Below are 21200 nucleotides of genomic sequence, written 5' to 3'. Positions count from 1 at the left end.
AGTTTGTTAAAAATACATTTTTGGAGTTGTTGAAAAAATAGCTTTAATGACTCCAACCTAAGTGGATGTAAACTTCCGACTTCAACTGTATGTATGGCATTGATTTTAGAGTTGGAAAATTGGCTTAGTCTCGGAGCTAGCTTCATAAACATTTTTTTATTTTTTATTCTGAAATTGATTGGAATAAATTACCGAAATATAAAACTAGCTAGCCAGCTAGTATGTGTAATTGTTGCAAGCTTGCTACATTAGCTTTCTAGGTATATTAATAGCTTTAGGTTGGTTGTTTCTAATTTCAACTTTAAGATTTCCACCAAGAACGTTGCCTCTCCGATCATCACTCCCCCTTGCTTGGGCAAGGACATTAACATTGACTTTGAGTTTCCCTGTGCAATAATTTTTCCACAACAACCAATCCCAAGAAAGGATAAGTGGGACCTAAAGAGACCGTAGTGACAAGGACTCCCATTGTTAGGGCAGAGAGACATGTAGGCAATTTTATCAGTATTTTGCGTTCAAAACAACTGGGAATTCTGAAAAATAAAGGTCAAATCATGAAATCAGTGACCTTCAGGTCGGAAAGTCGGACCTCTAGAAAGAGGCCTGAGTTCCCGAGTTGGAATTCTGAGTTGGACGACCTTTCAAATTGATTTTTCCCAACCCGAGCAAATTGCTTTTAGAGTTCCCAGTTGTTTTGAACACGGCATAGGCTATATCCATAATCTTTGGCGCAGTTCACCTTTAATCCAGTCAAAAGATACGCTGTGTGTTAAAAAGGTGGATTTTGTGGCGTTCATTGCCACAGTTAGCAACTGTACGGCACAAGTCTCAAAGAAATCTAAGAAACTGGACAGCAGAAAAGTTTTTGTGACTCAAGGATTTTACACCTGAAGACTTACAAGAGGTACTGGCGTTGGAAGACCGACCCTAACAGGTTCCCCTTGAGCCTGTGTAGGGATCAGATCTGTTTAATTTTGTTTTATACAGAAAAGGTGTTTGATTTAGTTTTGTTTATTAATTTATTTATTGGTAGTTCTTATGTCTCAGGATCTGCCTCTTTTTTTCAATTTTTGCCCAAAGTGACATACCCAAATCTTTATTTTTTTGTATCAGACACACCTGCAGTAAGCTAGCTAATCAGACAGGTAGCTGGGGATTGGCTGTATTTTCCTTTAAAAGCCCTGTGTTTTGTGGTGTTTGGTGCTGATTCCTGTAAATCCACCATGGCTACTCCCGCCTCCAGTAGTTGATCCAGAAGTGTTGGAGAGACTACAGAAATATATGGAGGGTGTTGATCCATCTGATTGGTTTAAGAGACGTCTGGAAACTGTGTATCAGGAATTTATGGCCTTTTACACAGATGGTTCAAAAGATCCAAGGACAGGATGTACTGGGTCAGTATTTGAAGTGGAGGAACGTGGGTTCGCAATCAGGAAACGTATTACAGATCATCTGGCTGTATATAGGGCGAAAATTATGTCCATACTGTTGGACGTTAAGCCAGAAAGAGTAGTTATTTGCTCTGATTCATGTGCAGTGTTAAGGAGTCTCCAGTCCTTTATATCACGTAGCAGACAAGACCTGCTTTATGAGGTGCTACAAACCCATGGCAGGAGTAAACAAATGGGTATACAGATAATATTTACATTGGTCCCAGCTCATGTGGGAGTGGAGGGGAACGAGGCAGTTGATGTACTGGCTAAACAAGCACTTAGTAGTGGGGATGTGGTAGTTTTGATGAGCAAGGCAGAGGCAAAAAGAATGATATGGACAGTGATGGGGGAGAAATGGTAGGAGCAACTGGAATAGAGATACTAAGGGCAGGCATTTATTTCAAGTTCAGAGGAAAGTTGGGGAGGGGAGAACAACAGGAAGGGACAGAAGAGAGGTTATTTTTTACAAGATTAAGGGTGTGACAGAGCCAGTTGAACAAGACCTTAAATGTGATAGGAAAGCATCCAACAGGAAACAGAGACCGTGGAACATGTGTTGTCACAGTGTGAGCAATATCAGAGGGAAAGAGAGAGGCTGAGATCTAGTATGAGGGAGAAGGGGATACAGGAAATTAGTTTAAAGATGATGTTGAGTACAACGTCATTAGATGTAGTCTAAAATATTCATTACATTAGGTGGCGGTAACACACCATAACGTTGAATGCCAACCGCCGATAAACCACACCGAAGAAGACAGGCTCTCTTTCCATTTCCCCTGAGAACTGGGTGCAACTGGTTGCCATTGCCCCCCACAGGGTGCATTTCACGATAGGGCCAGTCAAAGGTGGTTTACGCAGGTGATGTTGTATTGACACTTCTTGATTAAACACACACACGGACAGAAGTAGCATCTAAAGTAGAATAAATAATTAATTCAACCCGCTAATTGAAATAAATGAGACAATTCTTTATTTATGAGCTGGAATAGGAATGGTGACAGCTGACACTACTAGCTAGCTAGTACTGTCTGAGAGAATACCAATGAATACATGTTGTAGCCAGTAACGTTACGTAGCTAACATACTATGGCTAGATTAGCTATGCCAACGTTAATTTTTTGCAGGTAGCTAGCTAGCTAGGAGTTTTGGTAGCTTGACCAATGCATAGGCGTTCAATGGATCGTCTCACGAAATTAACTCGCTATATTGACATGGATGAGTAATTTAGTCAAATATAGTAGTTCATTGTTTACAGATTGAATCCAGAGCCATATGGAGTCAGGGTGAATAGCTAGAATGAAATACTGGAATTCTGCCACAGGATATAAACAGTGCGTGTTAGGTCATGGGTTAAGCATATTATTGTTCTGTTAAAAATTTTCTGAAGGAAAACTTGAAAAGGTTTGGAGTGAGATGGCTGGAGTCCCACAGGCAGCCCTGAATAGCTTTGGTACTGTGTCAAAAATAAGGGCAGTGCAGGTTTGTGTCCTTTTCTCTAACCCCTAGACCACATTTGCTCTATGTTTAGGTCTGTTTGAGCAGTGATGCATTGCTGAGGAGATGATGGAGCCAACAGAAGCCGACCCTCTGAAGAGGGAGGCGGTTGAGGGTGGTGGAGCGGCACCATCAGCTCAGACCAAGAAGAGTTTGGGTCTTAGCAGTTGACCCACTGGAGGACGGCTGTCTTCTTCCTCTCCCTCTTCCTCTGCCTCATCATCTTCTTCACCTTCTCTTTCATCATCCCCTGTCCAGTCCGGCCGCAATATCTCACCTTCTGAACCAGCACCTTCCTTCAAGCAGGTGAAGAAGAGATACAGTAACACATTATACTTGAGAAGGCAAGTTAATAGGTGTCTTAACGCTGAACCTTTTTTTTCACTATGGGACGGTTTCCCAGACACTGATTAAGCTTTGTCCTGAACTAAAAAGTCTCTAAAGAGTTCAATTGACATAGGTTAAGCCTGGTCCTATACTAAAAAGCTGTGTCTGGGAAAACAGCCCAAGATGTAATGTTTGTAGATGTAAAATGTACTTCCTTTCTCTCCATCACAGCCACTTATGATTTCTTGGCTATAGAGGATACAAGCAAATACAAAGTGATGGATGTGCTGTTTGTCCTGAAGGGCAGTCAGAACATCAGCTGTTTTGGCGCAGGTACTAGGAAGCAGGTCTTACAGCAAAAGCTTCACGCTTTACCTTGTTAAAAGCATAATAATGAAGTGTATGTACAGTGCCTTCAGAAAGTATTCACACTGTTTTATTTTTCCACATATTGTTGTTACAGCCTGAATTTAAAATAGGACTAAACTGGCCTTAACACAATACCCCATAATGTCAGTGGAAATGAAAAGCTGAAATCTAATTGAGTCAATAAGTATTCAACCCCTTTGTTATGCAAGCCTAAATAAGTTCAGGAGTAAAAATGTGCTTAACAAGTCATGTAAGTTGAATGAACTCTGTGTGCAGTAATAGTGCTTAACATGGTTTTTGAATGACTACCTCATCTCTGTACCTCACACATACAATTATCTGTAAGATCCCTAAGTTGAGGAGTGAATTTCAAGCACAGATACAACCACAAAGACCAGGGAGGTTTTCCAATGCCTGTACAGAATAAAAATATTCCGAAACACGTATCCTGTTTGCAATAAGGCACTAAAGTCAAACTGCCAAAAATGTTGCAAAGAAATTAACTTTATGTTCTGAATACAAAGTGTTGTTTGGGGTTAAGCACATCACTGAGTACCACTCTTCATATTTTCAAGCATGGTGGTGGCTGCATCATGTTATGGGTAGTCGGCAAGGACTAGGGAGTTTTTTAGGATAAAAATACATGGAATAAAGCTAAGCACAGGCAAAATCCATAGAGGTAAACCTGCTTCAGTCTGGTTTCCAACAGACACTGGGAGACAAATTCACCTTCCAGCAGGACAATAACTTAAAACACAAGACCAAACATACTCTGGAGTTGCAAGGGGTTGTACCCCCCCCCCGACGCACGGCGCCTCTCAAGACCCTCAAGAGGGAAGGATCTTGAATAAGTGGGAGAACTTGCACAATTGATGGCTGACTAAATACTTTTTTGCCCCACTGTATGTTGCATAGTGTGAGATACCTTATCTACAGTAATTTACCATCCCTAAGAACTGCAATTGATTTATTTTCATAAATAATTTTTATGTGTATAAAATCACTTTTTTTCACATGAATTTTCCTGCCCTATTGGCTTAAACTATGTCCTGCCCAAACCTCAAAGGACCATATCCTCCCCCATTTATGATCGATGATAAATATGATTTCTGTTCCTGTTGTAATACTAAATCAATAGTAGCCAATTTGAAACCTTCACAGCCAATGTTTAAAACAGAATCCTGAACCTCTTCCTCTTCCTCACTAGAATTTATTCCCCCGCTCCCCATAATTTGTCTTGCCTCAATTCCACTTTCTCCTCTATGGTTCAAACTATAATTATGTCCAAGAGCTATAAACTCCATTACAATTAATTTACCTTTAAAACCAGGTATCGCCAATGACCACAAATTCATTATCCAAATGGCCCTCCCCTGTGGCTGATCAGACCACAAGGGAAAGCCATGATAGAGGTCAAAGGTTATACCACCCTTTTACAGCCGTGTTCCATGCTATATTAGACATTAAAAAAACCTTTATCTAAAGAGTTAACGTGTTTCGTGAAAAACTCAGAAAACCAAACTTCTAATATTCTATATGTGAGGGTATCCCTTTAAGATATCTTGTCGCTGGGCTGTACTAATGAAATACCCTCAAACCCAAACGTTTACTACAAACAAAACCTAATAATTATATTGTACTCTCTCAAATCATTTGTTTTAAATTTCCTTAATGGTCATATCTAAAACCCATTCAGTCTCTCTTCAAACAGTCTCCCCAAAATGCTTGATAGGAATACCCTGCCATTAGACACACACAACTGCGATAAACGTGCACTGTCCCTTTAACACAAAATAAACTCAGCCTGCAATCCACTTTGCGGACCTTTCATTGTTCCCAATAAGGAAAACAGATTCTAATGTTAGTATACCTTAACCTCCTGTTTAATTTCACTGGTGTTATCTGAACAATCAAACCAAAATCAATAACCGGGAACTATTACAAAACTTTTACGATACAACTATTCAGGCCTCCCTCTCTTATAGCCAAATATAGCCCAGTGTACGCCATCAATCAGTGATGGCCACCTAGCAATTTTGTTGCTAGTTTTAACATCTTTTCAGACTACCCTGACGATATTCAACTACTTTTAAAAATGTATTAGGAACTTTAAGCAGCTTTTGAAAAGTGACTCAAAGCTATGTTCCCTCTAAATGACACAAACAATTTTCTCGGAACAGGTCTTTTCCATTTTTCGTTCCAGCATTTCTAATATTCTACCGGGCTCCCCGTCGACTGGGAGTCTGTTGGGTGCAGTAATACTACCTTCCTCTATCCACTCCCTATACCACTTCTTTCCTCTCTTCCTCCATTCCTTTCTGTCTTTACCTTCGTTAGTTTCTAGTGTTGATTTCAATGTTTTCAACACCTTCTCAGCCTTCTGACTAGTCATTTCTACTGCGTTCTATTTTATTTAATTTAAACAAAATTAGGGTTAAATTGTAAGGTGAATTTAGGGTAAATTCCAATTTAAAATCGTCACTCTAATCTATGTTAATAGTCCCTGACTTATTAACTTCAAACAAACTTGATAACCAGTATTTAGTACATTACATTTACCGTCATATCACAAATTATCTGATCAGTTTCAAAATTGCATTCATCATCGTATACTTCACACGTGTTGTCTGTATTCCAAACTTTAAATCAACATAATTTGGTAACTTGCATTAAACAGGTGTCTCACAAAACTAAATTTGGATAATGCCAATATGCAGAACTTTAGTTATTCACAATAGGTGTCTGCTTACGTTTTTTAGTTGACCGGTCAGGATTTGTGAGGCACACCATCCGACGACAAGCAATGGCCAATCGGCCAGACAATTTTTCACCAATTGTTAGCGTTGCGTCAATCGAATCTGGCATCAGGACAGAAGGTGACACGGAGTTACCGAGAATCTTCTATGTTTTTATTATTAGTCAAGCAATAAATGGTAAATGCAATTTTCGTCTATACGGGTTCACTGTAACACCACGCAGGGCAGAACAGAGAACTGACTAGTTCCTGATAAAGTTCTTCTAATGTACTCTGATAGAAGTAGTTCCCGCTTCTGAGCTGGCCTATCAGAGTAGAGACTGGGCGTGGTTTAGACTCACTCAGCCTATCGTTGGCGCACAGGCTGGTCCCAGCCCCAGGCGCTCCCGTTAGCAGGTGTAGTTGTTGCTGTGCAGAATATCTAAGCGCTCATACCCTAGATACAGTTATCACACATCTGGCTCCTGCTATTGTCTAACAAAATGCAGTTTGTTTTCACAACACTATGCTCTGTATGTCTCCCCCACAACTCATGATAACTGCCTACACCCAAGGTTAGCCATAGCCTTCCCGCTAGTCACACCATATGTTGCAAAATGTTACTTCCAGCACACACAGACACCCTCCTGATAGGCCAAGTATATTTTCAACCCTCACATCACTCACTACTGTTTGACAATTGTGACGACCCTCCCACTCTGTCTGCCGTATTTTCTCTTTGTTCTTGTTTCCTTATTAGGATGCCCGTGGGCGGAGTTGGGAGGGTCGTCAGCTACATGGGAAACACCTGGGCCAGGTGTGTCCCAGGATAAATAGACCTCTTCCACATTCATGGAGGAGACTCTCCATGCAGACACCTTTCTAGATTTTGTTGTGTATCTTGGTGGCCTTTTGGTTGTTTGCTTTGGCACCTTTCAACACCCTGCATTATCACATTCATGCATGCAAAACACTCACTTACACTACTGATTACTGATTACACACACCATTGTATATTGTACTTAGTTTACTGTATTTAATAAATATATGTTTTGTTACTCCTTATCTCCACGTTGTCTCCCTTTTGTTACGGGCTTTGAGCCGGTTCGTGACACAATGTAGAGAAAAATGTGGCAATTCAAGAGGGTGCTACAAAATTAATGTCAAAACGTAGATTTCGCTGCCCTACAGTATGTCATAAATGACATAATTAATCATTATCTGGATTGTTCTCTACAATAATATAACCTTGATATTCTTGCCTAACACTGTAAGGTCATATTTTATAACTTAGCTAGCAGTGGAGGCTGCTGAGAGGAGAACGGTTCATAACATTGGCCGGAATGCCCCCCCCCAACTGTGGGTAGATTTAGGTATTGGCATATAAGAATGTCTATTTCACCAGGTGGTCAATTTACAGGGCTCTACAGTATGAGCATTTACATTTGCATTTGCAAATAAAAGTAGAGTAAAAAGTGAAGTATCAGCACATGTGCTAGTTTTTATTTCTGCCATTTTGTTTCATGTCTGCTAATCGCACAAAGAAATACAAATCATTTTTTTCCTTTTGTTTTACAGTGCCTTGCAAATGTATTCATCCTCCTTTGCGTTTTTCCTATTTTGTTGCATTACAGCCTGTAATTTAAATAGATTTTTATGTGGATTTCATGTAATGGACATACACAAAATAGTCCAAATTGGTGAAGTGAAATGAAAAAAATTACTTTATTCAAAAAACGATTTTAAAAAAACTGAAAAGTGGTGTGTGCATATGTATTCACCCCCTTTGCTATGAAGCCCCTAAATAAGATCTGGCGCAACCGATTGCCTTCAGAAGTCACATAATTAGTTAGATTGCACACAGGTGGACTTTATTTAAGTGTCACATGATCTCAGTATATATACATCTGTTCTGAAAGGCTCCAGAATCTGCAACACCACTAAGCAAGTGGCCAGAAAAAAAGGCATTGCTAAAGAAGAAAAATAAGCAAACGCGTTTGGTGTCCACCAAAAGGCATGTGGGAGACTCCCCACAAATATGGAAGAAGGTGCTCTGGTCAGATGAGACTAAAATGTAGCTTTTTTGCCATCAAGGAAAACACTATGTCTGGCAAAAACCCAACACCTCTCATCCCCACAGTGAAGCATGGTGGTGGCAGCATCATGCTGTGGGGATGTTTTTCATCGGCAGGGACTGGGAAACTGGTCAGAATTGAAGGAATGATGGGCTGCGCTAAATACAGGAATATTCTTGAGAGAAACCTGTTTCAGTCTTCCAGAGATTTGAGACTGGGACGGGGGTTCACCTTCCAGCAGGACAATGACCCAAAGCGTTCTGCTAAAGCAACAATCAAGTGGTTTAATGGGAAACATTTAAATGTCTTTCAATGGCCTACTCAAAACCCAGAACTCAATCCATTTGAGAATATGTGGTATGACTTAAAGATTGCTGTACATCAGCAGAACCCATCCAACTTGAAGGAGCTGGAGCAGTTTTGCCTTGCAGAATGGGCAAATATCCCAGTGACTAGATGTTCCAAGCTTATAGAGACATACCCCAAGAGACTTGCAGCTGTAATTGCTGCAGAATGTGGCTCTACAAAGTATTGACTTTGGGGGGGATGAATAGTTATGCATGCTCAAGTTTTCAGTTTTTTTGTGTGTCTTATTTCTTGTTTGTTTCACAATAAAAAATATTTAGCATTTTCAAAGTGTTGTGTAAATGAAATGATACAAATCCCCCAAAAATCTATTTTAGGTTGTAAGGCAACAAAATAGGAAAAAGGAGGGTGAATACTTTCGCAAGCCACTACCTCTAGAATGAAGCATCGATATGCAGTGGTGGAAACAGAATTTGAAGGAGTGAAATAACCCCAAAAAACAAACTGTGAACGACCTGACAAGAAATGGAAAATGCAACGGGACATAATTCTGGAGACCACAGGTAAAGTGAATACGTTTTGAGAGGGATAGTAGTATACAGTGCATTCGGAAAGTATTCAGACCCCTGACTTTATCCACATTTTGTTATGTCACAGCCTTATTCTAAAATGGATTAAATATCCCCCCCCTCCCCAATCTACACACAATAACCCATAACGACAAAGCAAAAACAGGTTTTTAGAAATTTTAGCAAATTTACCAAAAACAAAAAACTGATATCACATTTACATAAGTTTCAGACCCTTTACTCAGTACTTTGTTGAAGCACCTTTGGCAGCGATTACAGCCTCGAGTCTTAGATATGACGCTACAAGCTTTGCACACCTGTATTTGGGGAGTTTCTCCCGTTCTTCTCTGTAGATCCTCTCAGGCTCTGTCAAGTTGGATGGGTAGTCGCTGCACAGCTATTTTCAAGTCTCTCCAACGATGTTCGGGTTCAAGTCCGGGCTGTGGCTGGGCCACTTAAGGACATTAAAGAGGCTTGTCCCGAAGCCACTCCTGTGTTGTCTGGACTGTGTGCTTAGGGTCGTTGTCCTGTTGGAAGGGGAATCTTCGTCCCGGTCTGAAGTTCTGAGCGCTCTGGAGCAGGTTTCATCAAGGATCTCTCTGTACTTTGCTCCGCACATCTTTCCCTTGATCTTGACTAGTCTCCCAGTCCCTGCCTCTGGAGCTCTGTCAGAGTGACCATCAGGTTCTCTGTCACTTTCCTTACTAGGGCGCTTCTTCCCCAATTGCTCAGTTTGGCCGGGCGGCCAACTCTAGGAAGAGTCTTGGTGGTTCCAAACATCTTCCATTTAAGAATGATGGAGGCCACTGTGTTCTTGGGGACACAGGATGCACCTGAGCTCAATTTAGAGTCTCATAGCAAACTGTTAAAATTTTTATACATTTGCAAAAATGTCTTAACCTGTTTTTGCTTTGTCATTATGGGGTATTGTGTGGAGATTGATTTAACGATGTGGGAAAAGTCAAAGGGTCTGAATACTTTGCGAATGCACTGTATATGAAATCTGGATTCAGCATGACAATCTAATAGGGCACATTCAGTACGGGACTTTACATTGGGGTTTGGCCTATCATTTCAAACAGATAACCATTGCAGAATTATTTGTAACCAGATTATATATTTTTTAGTATCATATGACAGCCAAGAAAGCAAACTGGGTAGATTTAGCCACAGAACATTTCCCAAAAAATAAAAACCTTCCACTTTCGAGACTATCAAAGTCATGGTAATACCGGTAATCTAGCAGTTAACATTACAGTGCCCTAGCAGGCCCCGTTTAATTTATGTCTGTTACCATTGCATTGATTGTTTGTAACTTACATGTGCTTCGGTCAAAAAGGCAAAGAGGCAGAGCAGAGAAAGGAGATAGACAGTGAAAGTAAGCACAAGTGTAGGCTGTTTCTTGATATATACTGAAAAACACCTGTTTTATTCAATTATGGTGTGGACATTGAAAAAGCAATACATGTTTGATTCTCACTTTTATTTAATTGCATATTAAAGATGTATTACATACATTTTTTTTATTTTTTATAGATTTACACTTTTTTCCCCTAACATCTTCATTGTTGTTGCTATATTTATAGATTATCATTGGTGGCAAAAATCCATGGATGCTAAAGGAGTCGACACTGACCCATGTGACTGGTATAAGAGGATCTAAAAATCACTGTGCCACATTTCCTAAAAATCCTGAAACTAATTGGAAAGATTTCTGAAGTATTGATAACACAAATTTACCGTGGGTTTGTTTACTGGTTCACTGGTTTTGTACAGTATAAGGTGATGTGTCCACTGTTCAACCATACTGTTACACATTTTTCAGCATTCAAAAAGCAAAACCACAGGATATTATGTTACATAATGTGATTTGCTCACATGTACACAACTGAATTTCAAGTATGACATTTTTTTCTTAAAGGGGTCACTGGGTTCAAAGTGTTAAAGACATAATTTAGAGGGGGGTTTGTTTTCAACCAACTTTCAACTATTGCTGGTACAATACAGTACGTAAGCATTAGTGGAGAAATATTTGCCGTATTCTCAGCTAAACATGACTTTGGCCTTATTTAGTCAAGCAAATAAACCATCGTGGCAATACAAAGGCAAACTCATTAGTCAGCAGAGTTAATATTCAAACATCAGATTTCTCTTAGAGATTATTGACCTAGTTTGACCCATTACGAAATGAGTTATTAGTATTTGACAAAGTATTAGATATTGTACATAATCCAAATTCAAATCCTGCAAGATAATTGGCCTGTTATAACTACAACATTTTTCTTTTTTTTCCCCCTTCAGGCACTACTATGGTCTGTCAAGTAAATGTTTATTTTACGTGTTTGCCCCCAGATTCAGAAATGGGAAGACCAGAGGGAGGAATGGACTTTCCCGGGGAAATCTGAGGCATCTCCAAAGAACTCATCTTCATGGCAATGTTTGCATGAGTTGTAGAAATCTAGGTTGGTCCTCCACCACCTTTTCTCCAAGTACTGCTCCTCTAGAATGTGAGCAGAGTATAACTCAATACCATAGTCATTCCTTATCAAAAGAGAATAATTGTATTGTCTGACATCATGACACCAAGACCAACTCTGTCACTTGGTTTCTCAATTATTTAATTTATTAAAATGTACCTACATGAAATATACATGTATTTGAACAAGATTAAAAAAATAAAATATTTCAAAACAGAATGTCACACATCAAGTAATAGCCATCATCACTCAGGTGCAGTGTGAATACCTGTAGACTGACATTTTAAAATCAAATACATAAAACAGCATTTCAAAAAAACAATGCAACTCCTCTGTCATATTCAGTACAAGGGTATAAAGTAAGAAATAGGCTATATTGTGGCTCAACCGTGGTAACTTGTCCATGCAACAAATACTACTGGGTATAGGAATAAAACTGCAACTGGATTATACTCAAACATTTACTCAAACATTCAAGATAAAAACAAGATTTCATCAAATAGCCATCCCTTTTAAAGATCACATCTTCCCTATTTGAGGTATGGTTTCAGTGTTTGCATATTAAATATTAAGTTGTTTCTGGTTACATATTCTTAGGTGTTTTTCAACCAAAAGCAAACAAGATGTTCACACAACAATGTATATATTGGTAATATATCTCCAATAAACTTTTGGTATTAATTATATTTGACAACTTTCACAAACAAATGGGTCTCAAAAAATATTTTCACATAAAACAACTTCAATAAAGGTCACTTATTTTTCAAATAAGTTTTTCTAATAACTGTGGGTGTGTGTATATATACACACGTTCACTAATATATTCATTAATCCAAAATATTATAGATGAATATATTCAGTGCTGTAAAATATACATCTAAGAAGCAAGTGTACTGTTTCTGTGTTAAAGGACCAGTGCAGTCACAATTTTTTCCCCCTGTGTTTTCTATCATATTGTACAACAGTTGATGAAACTAACACTGTAAAAGTATGAAAAAATGTGATCAGTGTTATTTCCTGATAGGTCCTTCTAATCAGCAGGTCTGCATGGGCGGGATTTTCGGCTTTCCATGGTGATATCACCATGCGGTAAATTGTTTAATAGACCAATAACAAAGAGAGTTCCAAACCACTCTGCCAATAACAGCTAGTTTTCAGTTTCCTCCTCCCTACTCAACCCACTCCCATACAGTCCTAGGAACATTCTTGCTTGAGAAATAGTTATTTGCTAAAAAATGACTTTTTCCCATTTTAACAGAATTCTATTACAGTAAGGTACTTAATTGTTACCTAGAAATTATTTAAAATTGATATAAAACATCTGCATTGGGCCTTTAGGCAAATGGAGTGGTCTTGCATGGCTCAACTGTATCAGACCTATTGCTTCAATGTGACCAATATTCTGCTTGATTCTACTTTATGGAAAAGGCAGTCATATTCTCCACCCTTTGTATTAAAACCCCATCTGCCACCAAATGCACCTAGATAAAACAGACATGAGAAAACCTTAACAGGTTTACTGCATAGCATTCATGTGTGTTGGTGCAGATTGCAGGTCCATTACTACATTTCCATGTGTTATGCCACTAGGCTAGAGGCTAGGGGCTATCAAATCTATAGCCCACTAGGCTTTTCATGAATACAACTCATTTATAAATATAGGATCTAGATCCCATCTACTAAGAGTGTACTTGTTGCCACTGAATTCATATTTGAGTATCTGTGCATCAGTGGCAGCAGGAGAATGCAGCACAACATCACGAGAAGCAGCGACAGATAGGAGCTGTAATAGAACTAGGCACGAAGATGGCCGACATAGCAGCCTTATATAGGTTCACCCTGACACTGTGAAAAGGGCAGTCAAAACAGGTGCAACAACAAAGGTTCTATACATGTGATGTAGTACTGACATAGTATTACACAGGTACCGTACTCTTCATCTGATGTAGTACTACACAGGTATTATGTGATGTAGTAATACTACACAGGTACTATTAATCTGATGAAACGTAGGAGTCTAGAGAGAACGAGTGGCAAGAAAACCAATCCAATGAGACAATGGAAGGCTGATCCTGTGGCCAGATGGATACAAACAAAATGTGTTCTGTACAAGCTCTGTCCTCTTCTAAAGTAGACCCAACTTACACACAAGGGCTGTCACTAGGCAACACTTCCCTACAGTGTAATTACTGATGGAGGGCAATGGAAATGGTTCTTTTCAGCTGGTCAAGGCTTTGTATTAAAAGTCCCCCCGAGTGGGATAGTGCAGATTGTCAGTAAACCGTCATCCTTTCATTTCTGTTCCCTCCATTTGACCAGTGGGACTCCATCAACGTCCGTCTGTCCATCTGTCAGTACCTCCTTTTCCCGAGCTTCCCAGTGTCTGTCATGCAGGTTTTAGGCCGAAGCGCTGCAAGATTAGAAAGCAAATATGGTTTTGTTTCATTAGTGTCCAAAAAATGAAGGCTGCTTCACACACAAAAATAGACAAAACATCAGAAATTCAAATGTTCTGTTTTTTAATGTTTTCAGCAGGCAGGGGGGGAATTCAAACGTTTGTGCCTTTGATATGTTTGTATACAGTATATACTGAACAAAGACATTCTGGCTGAATTACTTACCTGGATCAGCTGTTTGTTTCTTCTTGTGGTGATGGACTATCTCGTTCTCATTGGTCATCTTCACATCTTGGTCCTCCACATAATTGCTGAAAAACAACACAAGGAGGGGATAACACACCAGTTTCACTTGAGTCTCTGCATAATCTGGCCAGGTATATGAAAGGCTGGAGCATGGGAGCTGCGGATAACACAAAAACTAAGGACGGACTGACTGACGGCAACAAAGCTTGACGCGAGCAGGTTCAAGTCGTGTCTTACAATGAAGTTACAGAAAGTTGGAGAGACAAGATACATGAGTGACAAGGGACTAGGAGGTCTGTTTGGAACTACTATAGAAGGACATGGCATCACAAGCCAAGCTGTGGGTTGGAGGTGACTTGGGAACATGAACACAACTTTTTATAACTGACTGACAAGGCTAATGAGGGACTCTGTTACTCACTGTTTCAGATCGCGATGTCTGCTACCGCGGGGGCTGGAGTAGAGAGAGCACATCTTCGTTGAACACGAGTCACAAAGGAGGTAGACTTCAGTGCCAATTACACACTGTTATAACTGATAGGAACATCTGTCCTTGAAAATACAGAGTTTGTCCCACTATGGTAGCCACGGTCTCCTGCCATTTGAAAAAACTCACATCATGTGGATATGGTAAATGATTTTGCATTCTCATGTTGACAGCGGCTAGACAGAAGAACCAATAAGCATGTGTGCATGTTGATGGACAAGCAGCCAAACATATCCGCACATGCGTGAATTTCGATGGACAGGGAAATAATTTGCTTTTATCAGGCTGCTGCAGCAGCCAATCCCATGCTGGGTTACCTGATGACAGTGTTCCTTTCACGGTGGGCAATGTGGGCGTTGTCGGTGAAGAGAATGGTGTGGTAGGGAACCGCCGGGTCACAGGTGGGCAGGATGCCCCGCGCCGCCTGGCTCACACTGTCCAAGATGCCGTTATACACCAGGAGGTCATCTACTAGCAGCTACACAAGGAAGGCTTACTGTAGTCATTCATTTTTTACCCCTTATTTAAGCCCAGAAAGTTTAACAGAGAACAGACTCTTGTTTACAGCAATGTGTATATAGATGTGTATATGTAGATATGTATTGATGTGTATGTAGAGTGCATTTGGAAAATATTCAGACCCTGTGACTTTTTCCACATTTTGTTACGTTACTGCCTTATTAGAAAACTGATTAAATTGTTTTTTTTTCATCAATCTACACACAATCCACATAATGACATACCAAAAATTAGAACGTTTTGCTAATTTATAAAAAATACAAAACTGAAATATCACATTTACATAAGTATGCATACCCTTTATTAAGTACTTTGTTGAAGCACCTTTGGCATGGATTACAGCCTCGAGTCTTCTTACCACTCTGCATCCCACTGCTGGCTTGCTTCTGAAGCTAAGCAGGGTTGGTCCTGGTTGGGAGACCAGATGCTTTTGGGTAAAACATTTTTTTGCTTGGTTGGCACACCTGTATTTGGGGAGTTTCTCCCATTCTACTCTGCAGATCCTCTCAAGCTCTGTCAGGTTGGATGAGCGTCACTGCACAGCTATTTTCAGGTCTCTCCAGAGATGTTAGATCGGGTTCAAGTCTGGGCTCTGGCTGAGCCACTCAAGTACATTCAGAAACATGTCCCGAAGCCACTTCTGCGTCGTCTTGGCTGTGTGCTTATGGTCATTTTCCTGTTGGAAGGTGAACCTTCACCCCAGTCAGGTCCTAAACACTCTGGAGCAGGTTTTCATCAAGGATCTTTCTGTACTTTGCGACGTTCATCTTTCCCTCGATGCTGACTAGTCTCCCAGTCCCTGCCACTGAAAAATATCCCCACAGCATGATACTGCCACCACCACACTTCATCATAGGGATGGTGCCAGGTTTCCTCCAGACGTGAAGCTTGGCATTCAGAACAAAGAGTTCAACTTGGTTTCAACAGACCAGAGAATCTTGTTTCTCATGGTCTTAGAGTCTTTAGGTGCCTTTTGGCAAACTCCAAGTGCGATTTCATGTGCCTTTAGCTGACGAGTGGCTTCCGTCTGGCCACTACCATAAAGGCCTGATTGGTGGAGTGCTGCAGAGATGGTTGTACTTCAGCAAATGTCTCCCATCTCCACAGAGGAACTCTGGATCTCTGTCAGAGTGACTATCGGGTTCTTGGTCACCTCCCTGACCAAGGCCCTTCTACCCCGATTGCTGAGTTTGGCCGGAAATATTTTGGTACCCTTCCACAGATCTGTGCCTAGAAAAAAATCCTGTCTCTGAGCTCTACGGACAATTCCTTCGACCTCGTGGCTTGGTTTTTGCTCTGACATGCACTGTCAACTGCAGGACCTTATATAGACAGGTGTGTGCCTTGCTAAAGCATGTCCAATCAATTGAATTTATAACAGGTGGACTCCAATCAAGTTGTAGAAGCATCTCAAGGATGCATATGAGCTTAATTTCAAGTCTCATAGAAAAGGGTCTGAATGGTGTATTATTGTGTAAATAAGGTATTTCTGTTGAATTATTTTGATACATTTGCAAAAACCTGTTTTCGCTTTTTCATTATGGGGTTGTGTGTGTAGACTGATGAGGACTTAAAATAAAAAAATCTATTTTAGAATAAGGCTGTAACGTAACAAAATGTGGAAAGTCAAGGGGTCTGAATACTTTCCGAATGCACTGTAGATATGTATAGATGTGTGTATTTATAATCTATAATGTAATTGTTCTTTATTGATGTTTGACAGGTCATCATTGTAAATAAGATTTTTTTTCTTAATTTAATTACCTGTGTAAATAAAAGGTGAAATAAAACTCTAGGGAAGAATTCCTAATATTAGTACTTTATTAGACCATTATAGTCTGAAATGATCCTTATTCTGCTTTGCTCCCAAGTCCTAAGATCTGGGTGGGTCTCTCTGATGAATATAGTCTGTGTTACTGTGCTGAGGAGAGAGAACAGAAGACTGACTTACCCCAAACTCCTTTACCCCCCTCTGTGGTGTCTTGGAGTAGTTCCACAGTTTGATCATGGACACGGTCACTGGCTGGTCAAATATGAGATACACGCGATTCACCAGTCCGGGGAGTACCGGTGCTAGCCACATGTGTATGCCATCATGAGAGTTGTTCACTCCATCCACCAGCTTATCTGGAGTCCTCACGTCACCGTTCACACTGTCCAGGACATTCACACTGTCTGGGAACGCAGCGACATCTAGAAGCATTGTTTAAAGAATGGACTCAGCCAAACTGTGTTGACTACTGTGTCATTACTCCTGCCATTTCCATTTCCTCTACTGGAAGCCACCCTTTTACTATTTCAGGGTACATTTATAGTTTGGGAGTTCACCAAACTTGGTCCAGGGATGGTACATGAGATTCCCACTATATGAACAAGCTACAAAATTGGCTATATCGAAATTCCATTAAAAAAAAAATGAAAACAAAAACTAGTGTGGTTAAGGTTAGGGTTAGGTTTAAAAACAGATTAGAAGAAGAGATTGTAGAACTAGGCGGTGCTTCCGACTTTGCAACTTGGCCAGATATTGACAACCGGTACAGGGAGAGCAGGCTTTCGTTCCACACCAGCACTAAAGACACCTGATTCAACTAATCATCACAACCTTGATTGACTGAATAAGGTGTTTTAATGCTTGGCTAAAACTAAAGCCGGTACACCCTGTGGATTTCTAGGACCAGGGTTTATGACCAGTCTTAGGCCAGACTTGAAGTCTCACGCTAGCTAGCTCAGCCAGTCAGGTCAAGTGAGACACTGGTTGTAAGTGTAGATTGCAGCAGTTCTCAGTGTGTGTGTGTATGTGTTTGTGGTGTTAACATTGTAGGTAGGATACTGTTGTCACTGAGGGGTATCTTCTTGTCATTTTGGTCATAGATCTCCAAGCCGTTCATGCCAATGTAGTAGGGGTCACCCCAGGTGGTCAGTAGCTGCAGCTGGAAGATGACTGGTGGGTCAAGGGTTAAGGAAGAGACGTGGAGCCGTGTACACACTTAGGACTTTTACAGTCAAGTCATTTAGTGATCACAGTATCTCAAGCAGGCAAAACTGGTTGTAATGACATTGAATATGTACAGTATGTATTTTATGAAAGGCAACATATATACTGTATATTGTCAATTCTATCTACTAAAAGGTGAAATATTTTGTTTGTAAATTTGATGCACTGGTCGCAGAATTTCTGTATGTCTATGTATGGTGACATGTTACGTCAGTAAAAGCAGCGGGCCAAATCTGTGATTTCTCAAGATTTGTAAAAATGTATATAACATTTTTGTTGTTGGACATAAAAGACTATACAATCACCAGTAAATCAGCTGAAAGTGATTTTCATTTAGAAAATATTCTAAATTAAAGTATTCTCATGCATAAATAGAGAGAAATATGTGATCTTAGCCCAATGTAATCAGGGTTTGATATGTTTTTGTCAAATACTATATCTGTTTAGGCTTCTTGTGTACAAATGATTTATAATTATGTTCTGGACTCCCGACCATCCGCTTAAGAAAAAAATCATCCAATGGCTGAATGTAGTTGGGGACAATATTCTGTGGGACTATGTCTTGTGTGCAGCAGGAGGAAGGATACATCCACAAGGCATGATGGGGGCCTCGTAGTCCATGCTGGCTTGCTCCTGTCTTCTGGAGCCAGCCCTGAAAACCATCGAAGACACAAACCTTAAAATGACATCCATATTGTATTGCATTACAGTAGTAGAGCATATGAATTATTGTATGAATGATTCATTTGATACATGACTAGGTGTTTGGCACAGTGGAGATAATAGCCAGAATGCTATTTTATGAGAGGCTAAAACAATTAGCCTGGTCCCAGATCTGTTTGTCCCATCTTGCCAACTCGTATGGTCATTAGTAAGACGGGCGGCAGGGTAGCCTAGTGGTTAGAGCATTGGACTAGTAACCGGAAGGTTGCAAGTTCAAACCCCAGAGCTGACAAGGTACAAATCTGTCGTTCTGCCCTGAACATGCAGTTAACCCACTGTTCCTAGGCCGTCAATGAAAATAAGAATTTGTTCTGACTTGCCTAGTTAAATAAAGGTAAAATAAAATAAAAAAATCCCAAACCGATATGGGACCAGACTAGCCTACAAGTAAGTAGTCACTTGAGTGTGTAGGCCGAGTCCTCTCCTGTACTCTTGCTGTTGACCAGGCCAGTGGTGGGGGTCTGGAGAAAGTCGATGAAGAGGATCTCCTGAGCAAAGTCAAAGTGACAGTTCCCTGGTCCCTTCCTGATGAGGAAGCCCTCTGCTGGAGAGATGAGCGTATCGTCCAGAGACACATGGATCACCTTCACCTGGAGCACACATGAATAGGGTTAATAAGAAATGGTTATCTTAACAAATGTGTTTTCGTAAGGAATAGGGATTCACCCCGTAACAATTTTTTTTTATCAGTCAATATTTAAATATCTTTAAGGATCTATGGCAGAGGATCTATGGCATTACTAATGTATAGTAATTCCATATATGTATAGTAATTGCGTATATATTTGTACAACTACAATGCACTGCACCTTTAATGACAAGACTCATAAATGCAAAAGCAACCTACAGGGCCCAGATATTTCATTTTGAATTGACACTTCCACCAGGCTACTAAAGCCAGTCCCAGTGACTCTCTCTCTCACCCCCCTGTAGGAGTCCTCTGGGGTCTTGTTGTAGTTCCAGATGCGGAGGCCAGCCACCGTCTGGGCCTTGTCAAAGTTCACCGTCAGGGTGTGGTGCTGGCCACAGGAGAATGGAATCAGCCACATGTGCTGGTCCTCAGTGGTGATGTTGTGGCCATCAATGAGTCTGGACAGAGGAGAGAGAGAGACACCTCACTGATTCAGGAATATGTTGGAAATTAAAACTTACAGTTATGAATATAACTACTGTTCCCTGAAGGAGGGAATAAGGTAGAAAAATATTACGGGGAGAGTCAATACCAATCACATTCACCTCACCGTAAGAACTGAAATCACACCCAATGGGTCAATGGATGCAGAGCCAGCCCTCGGAGACCCCGCCTTCCTTGCTATAATACCGGGGCTTGCATTCATTTCCTAAATTCAGTACCGCTCTTCAGCAAGCCCAAAACCCCTGACGGTGCAGGGCAAAAATATTTTACACCTCGTTCCTTCCTTCAGGGAACAGTAGTTATTCATAACTGTACGTTCCCATTTAGTCGGTCACTCAGTATAACATACTATGGAGACATACAATCACACCCTAAGCCAGCTTAGAGGGTACCAAAATAGCAGGCACACGGCAGTCCAAGCACACAGGTTTAACCGGCTCCAAAAAGGGGTTACAGAAGCCACCTTTCCCCTAATACTTATCTGAGAAGACTGAATTGTCAGAGCCTCATGAGGCCTGAACTGTCAGAGACCTATATAGGGAACCATAACCTTCTTTAACTTGGTTATGCTCACTGACACGCTGCCACTGCAGCCCAAGTCCATAGACCCCATGGTTCCAAGTAGAAGTCGACCGATTAATCGGCATGGCCGATTACATTGCACTGCACGAGGAGACTGCGTGGCTGGCTAACTACCTGTTAAGCGAATGCAGCAAGGAGACATGGTAAGTTGCTAGCTAGCATTAAACTTATCTTTTAAAAAACAATCAATCTTAACATAATCACTAGTTAACTACAGATGGTTGATGATATTACTAGTTTAACTAGCTTGTCCTGCGTTGTATATAATCAATGCGGTGCCTGCTAATTTATCATCGAATCACAGCCTACTTCGCCAAACGGGTGATGATTTAA

At 40.5% G+C, this 21200-nt stretch overlaps 1 protein-coding gene and 1 long non-coding RNA gene across 2 annotated transcripts in view; both read right to left on the bottom strand.

The window, feature by feature from the left end:
• Positions 1–2380: 2380 nt before the first annotated feature.
• On the bottom strand, positions 2381–6600 carry LOC112224106. The gene is made up of 2 exons (XR_002949425.1): positions 6374–6600; positions 2381–3223 (listed from the first exon to the last, which is right to left on the bottom strand). It is a non-coding gene; the product is annotated as an uncharacterized LOC112224106 (long non-coding RNA).
• Positions 6601–11908: 5308 nt separating this feature from the next.
• LOC112224105 (katanin-interacting protein-like) overlaps positions 11909–21200 on the bottom strand; it is a 50118-nt gene continuing 40826 nt past the window's right edge. The window contains 8 exon segments of the mRNA XM_042305894.1: positions 11909–14194; positions 14406–14491; positions 15231–15391; positions 17384–17625; positions 18263–18373; positions 19015–19079; positions 19550–19740; positions 20074–20239. Coding sequence (XP_042161828.1) covers positions 14136–14194; positions 14406–14491; positions 15231–15391; positions 17384–17625; positions 18263–18373; positions 19015–19079; positions 19550–19740; positions 20074–20239 — 1081 coding nt within the window. The 3' untranslated portion in view covers positions 11909–14135.

The sequence above is a fragment of the Oncorhynchus tshawytscha genome, linkage group LG25 (assembly GCF_018296145.1).
Source record: "Oncorhynchus tshawytscha isolate Ot180627B linkage group LG25, Otsh_v2.0, whole genome shotgun sequence".
Taxonomy (NCBI): Eukaryota; Metazoa; Chordata; class Actinopteri; order Salmoniformes; family Salmonidae; genus Oncorhynchus; species Oncorhynchus tshawytscha.
The sequence above is the reverse complement of the archived record's forward strand: the minus strand, read 5'-3'. Positions and strand labels throughout refer to the sequence as shown.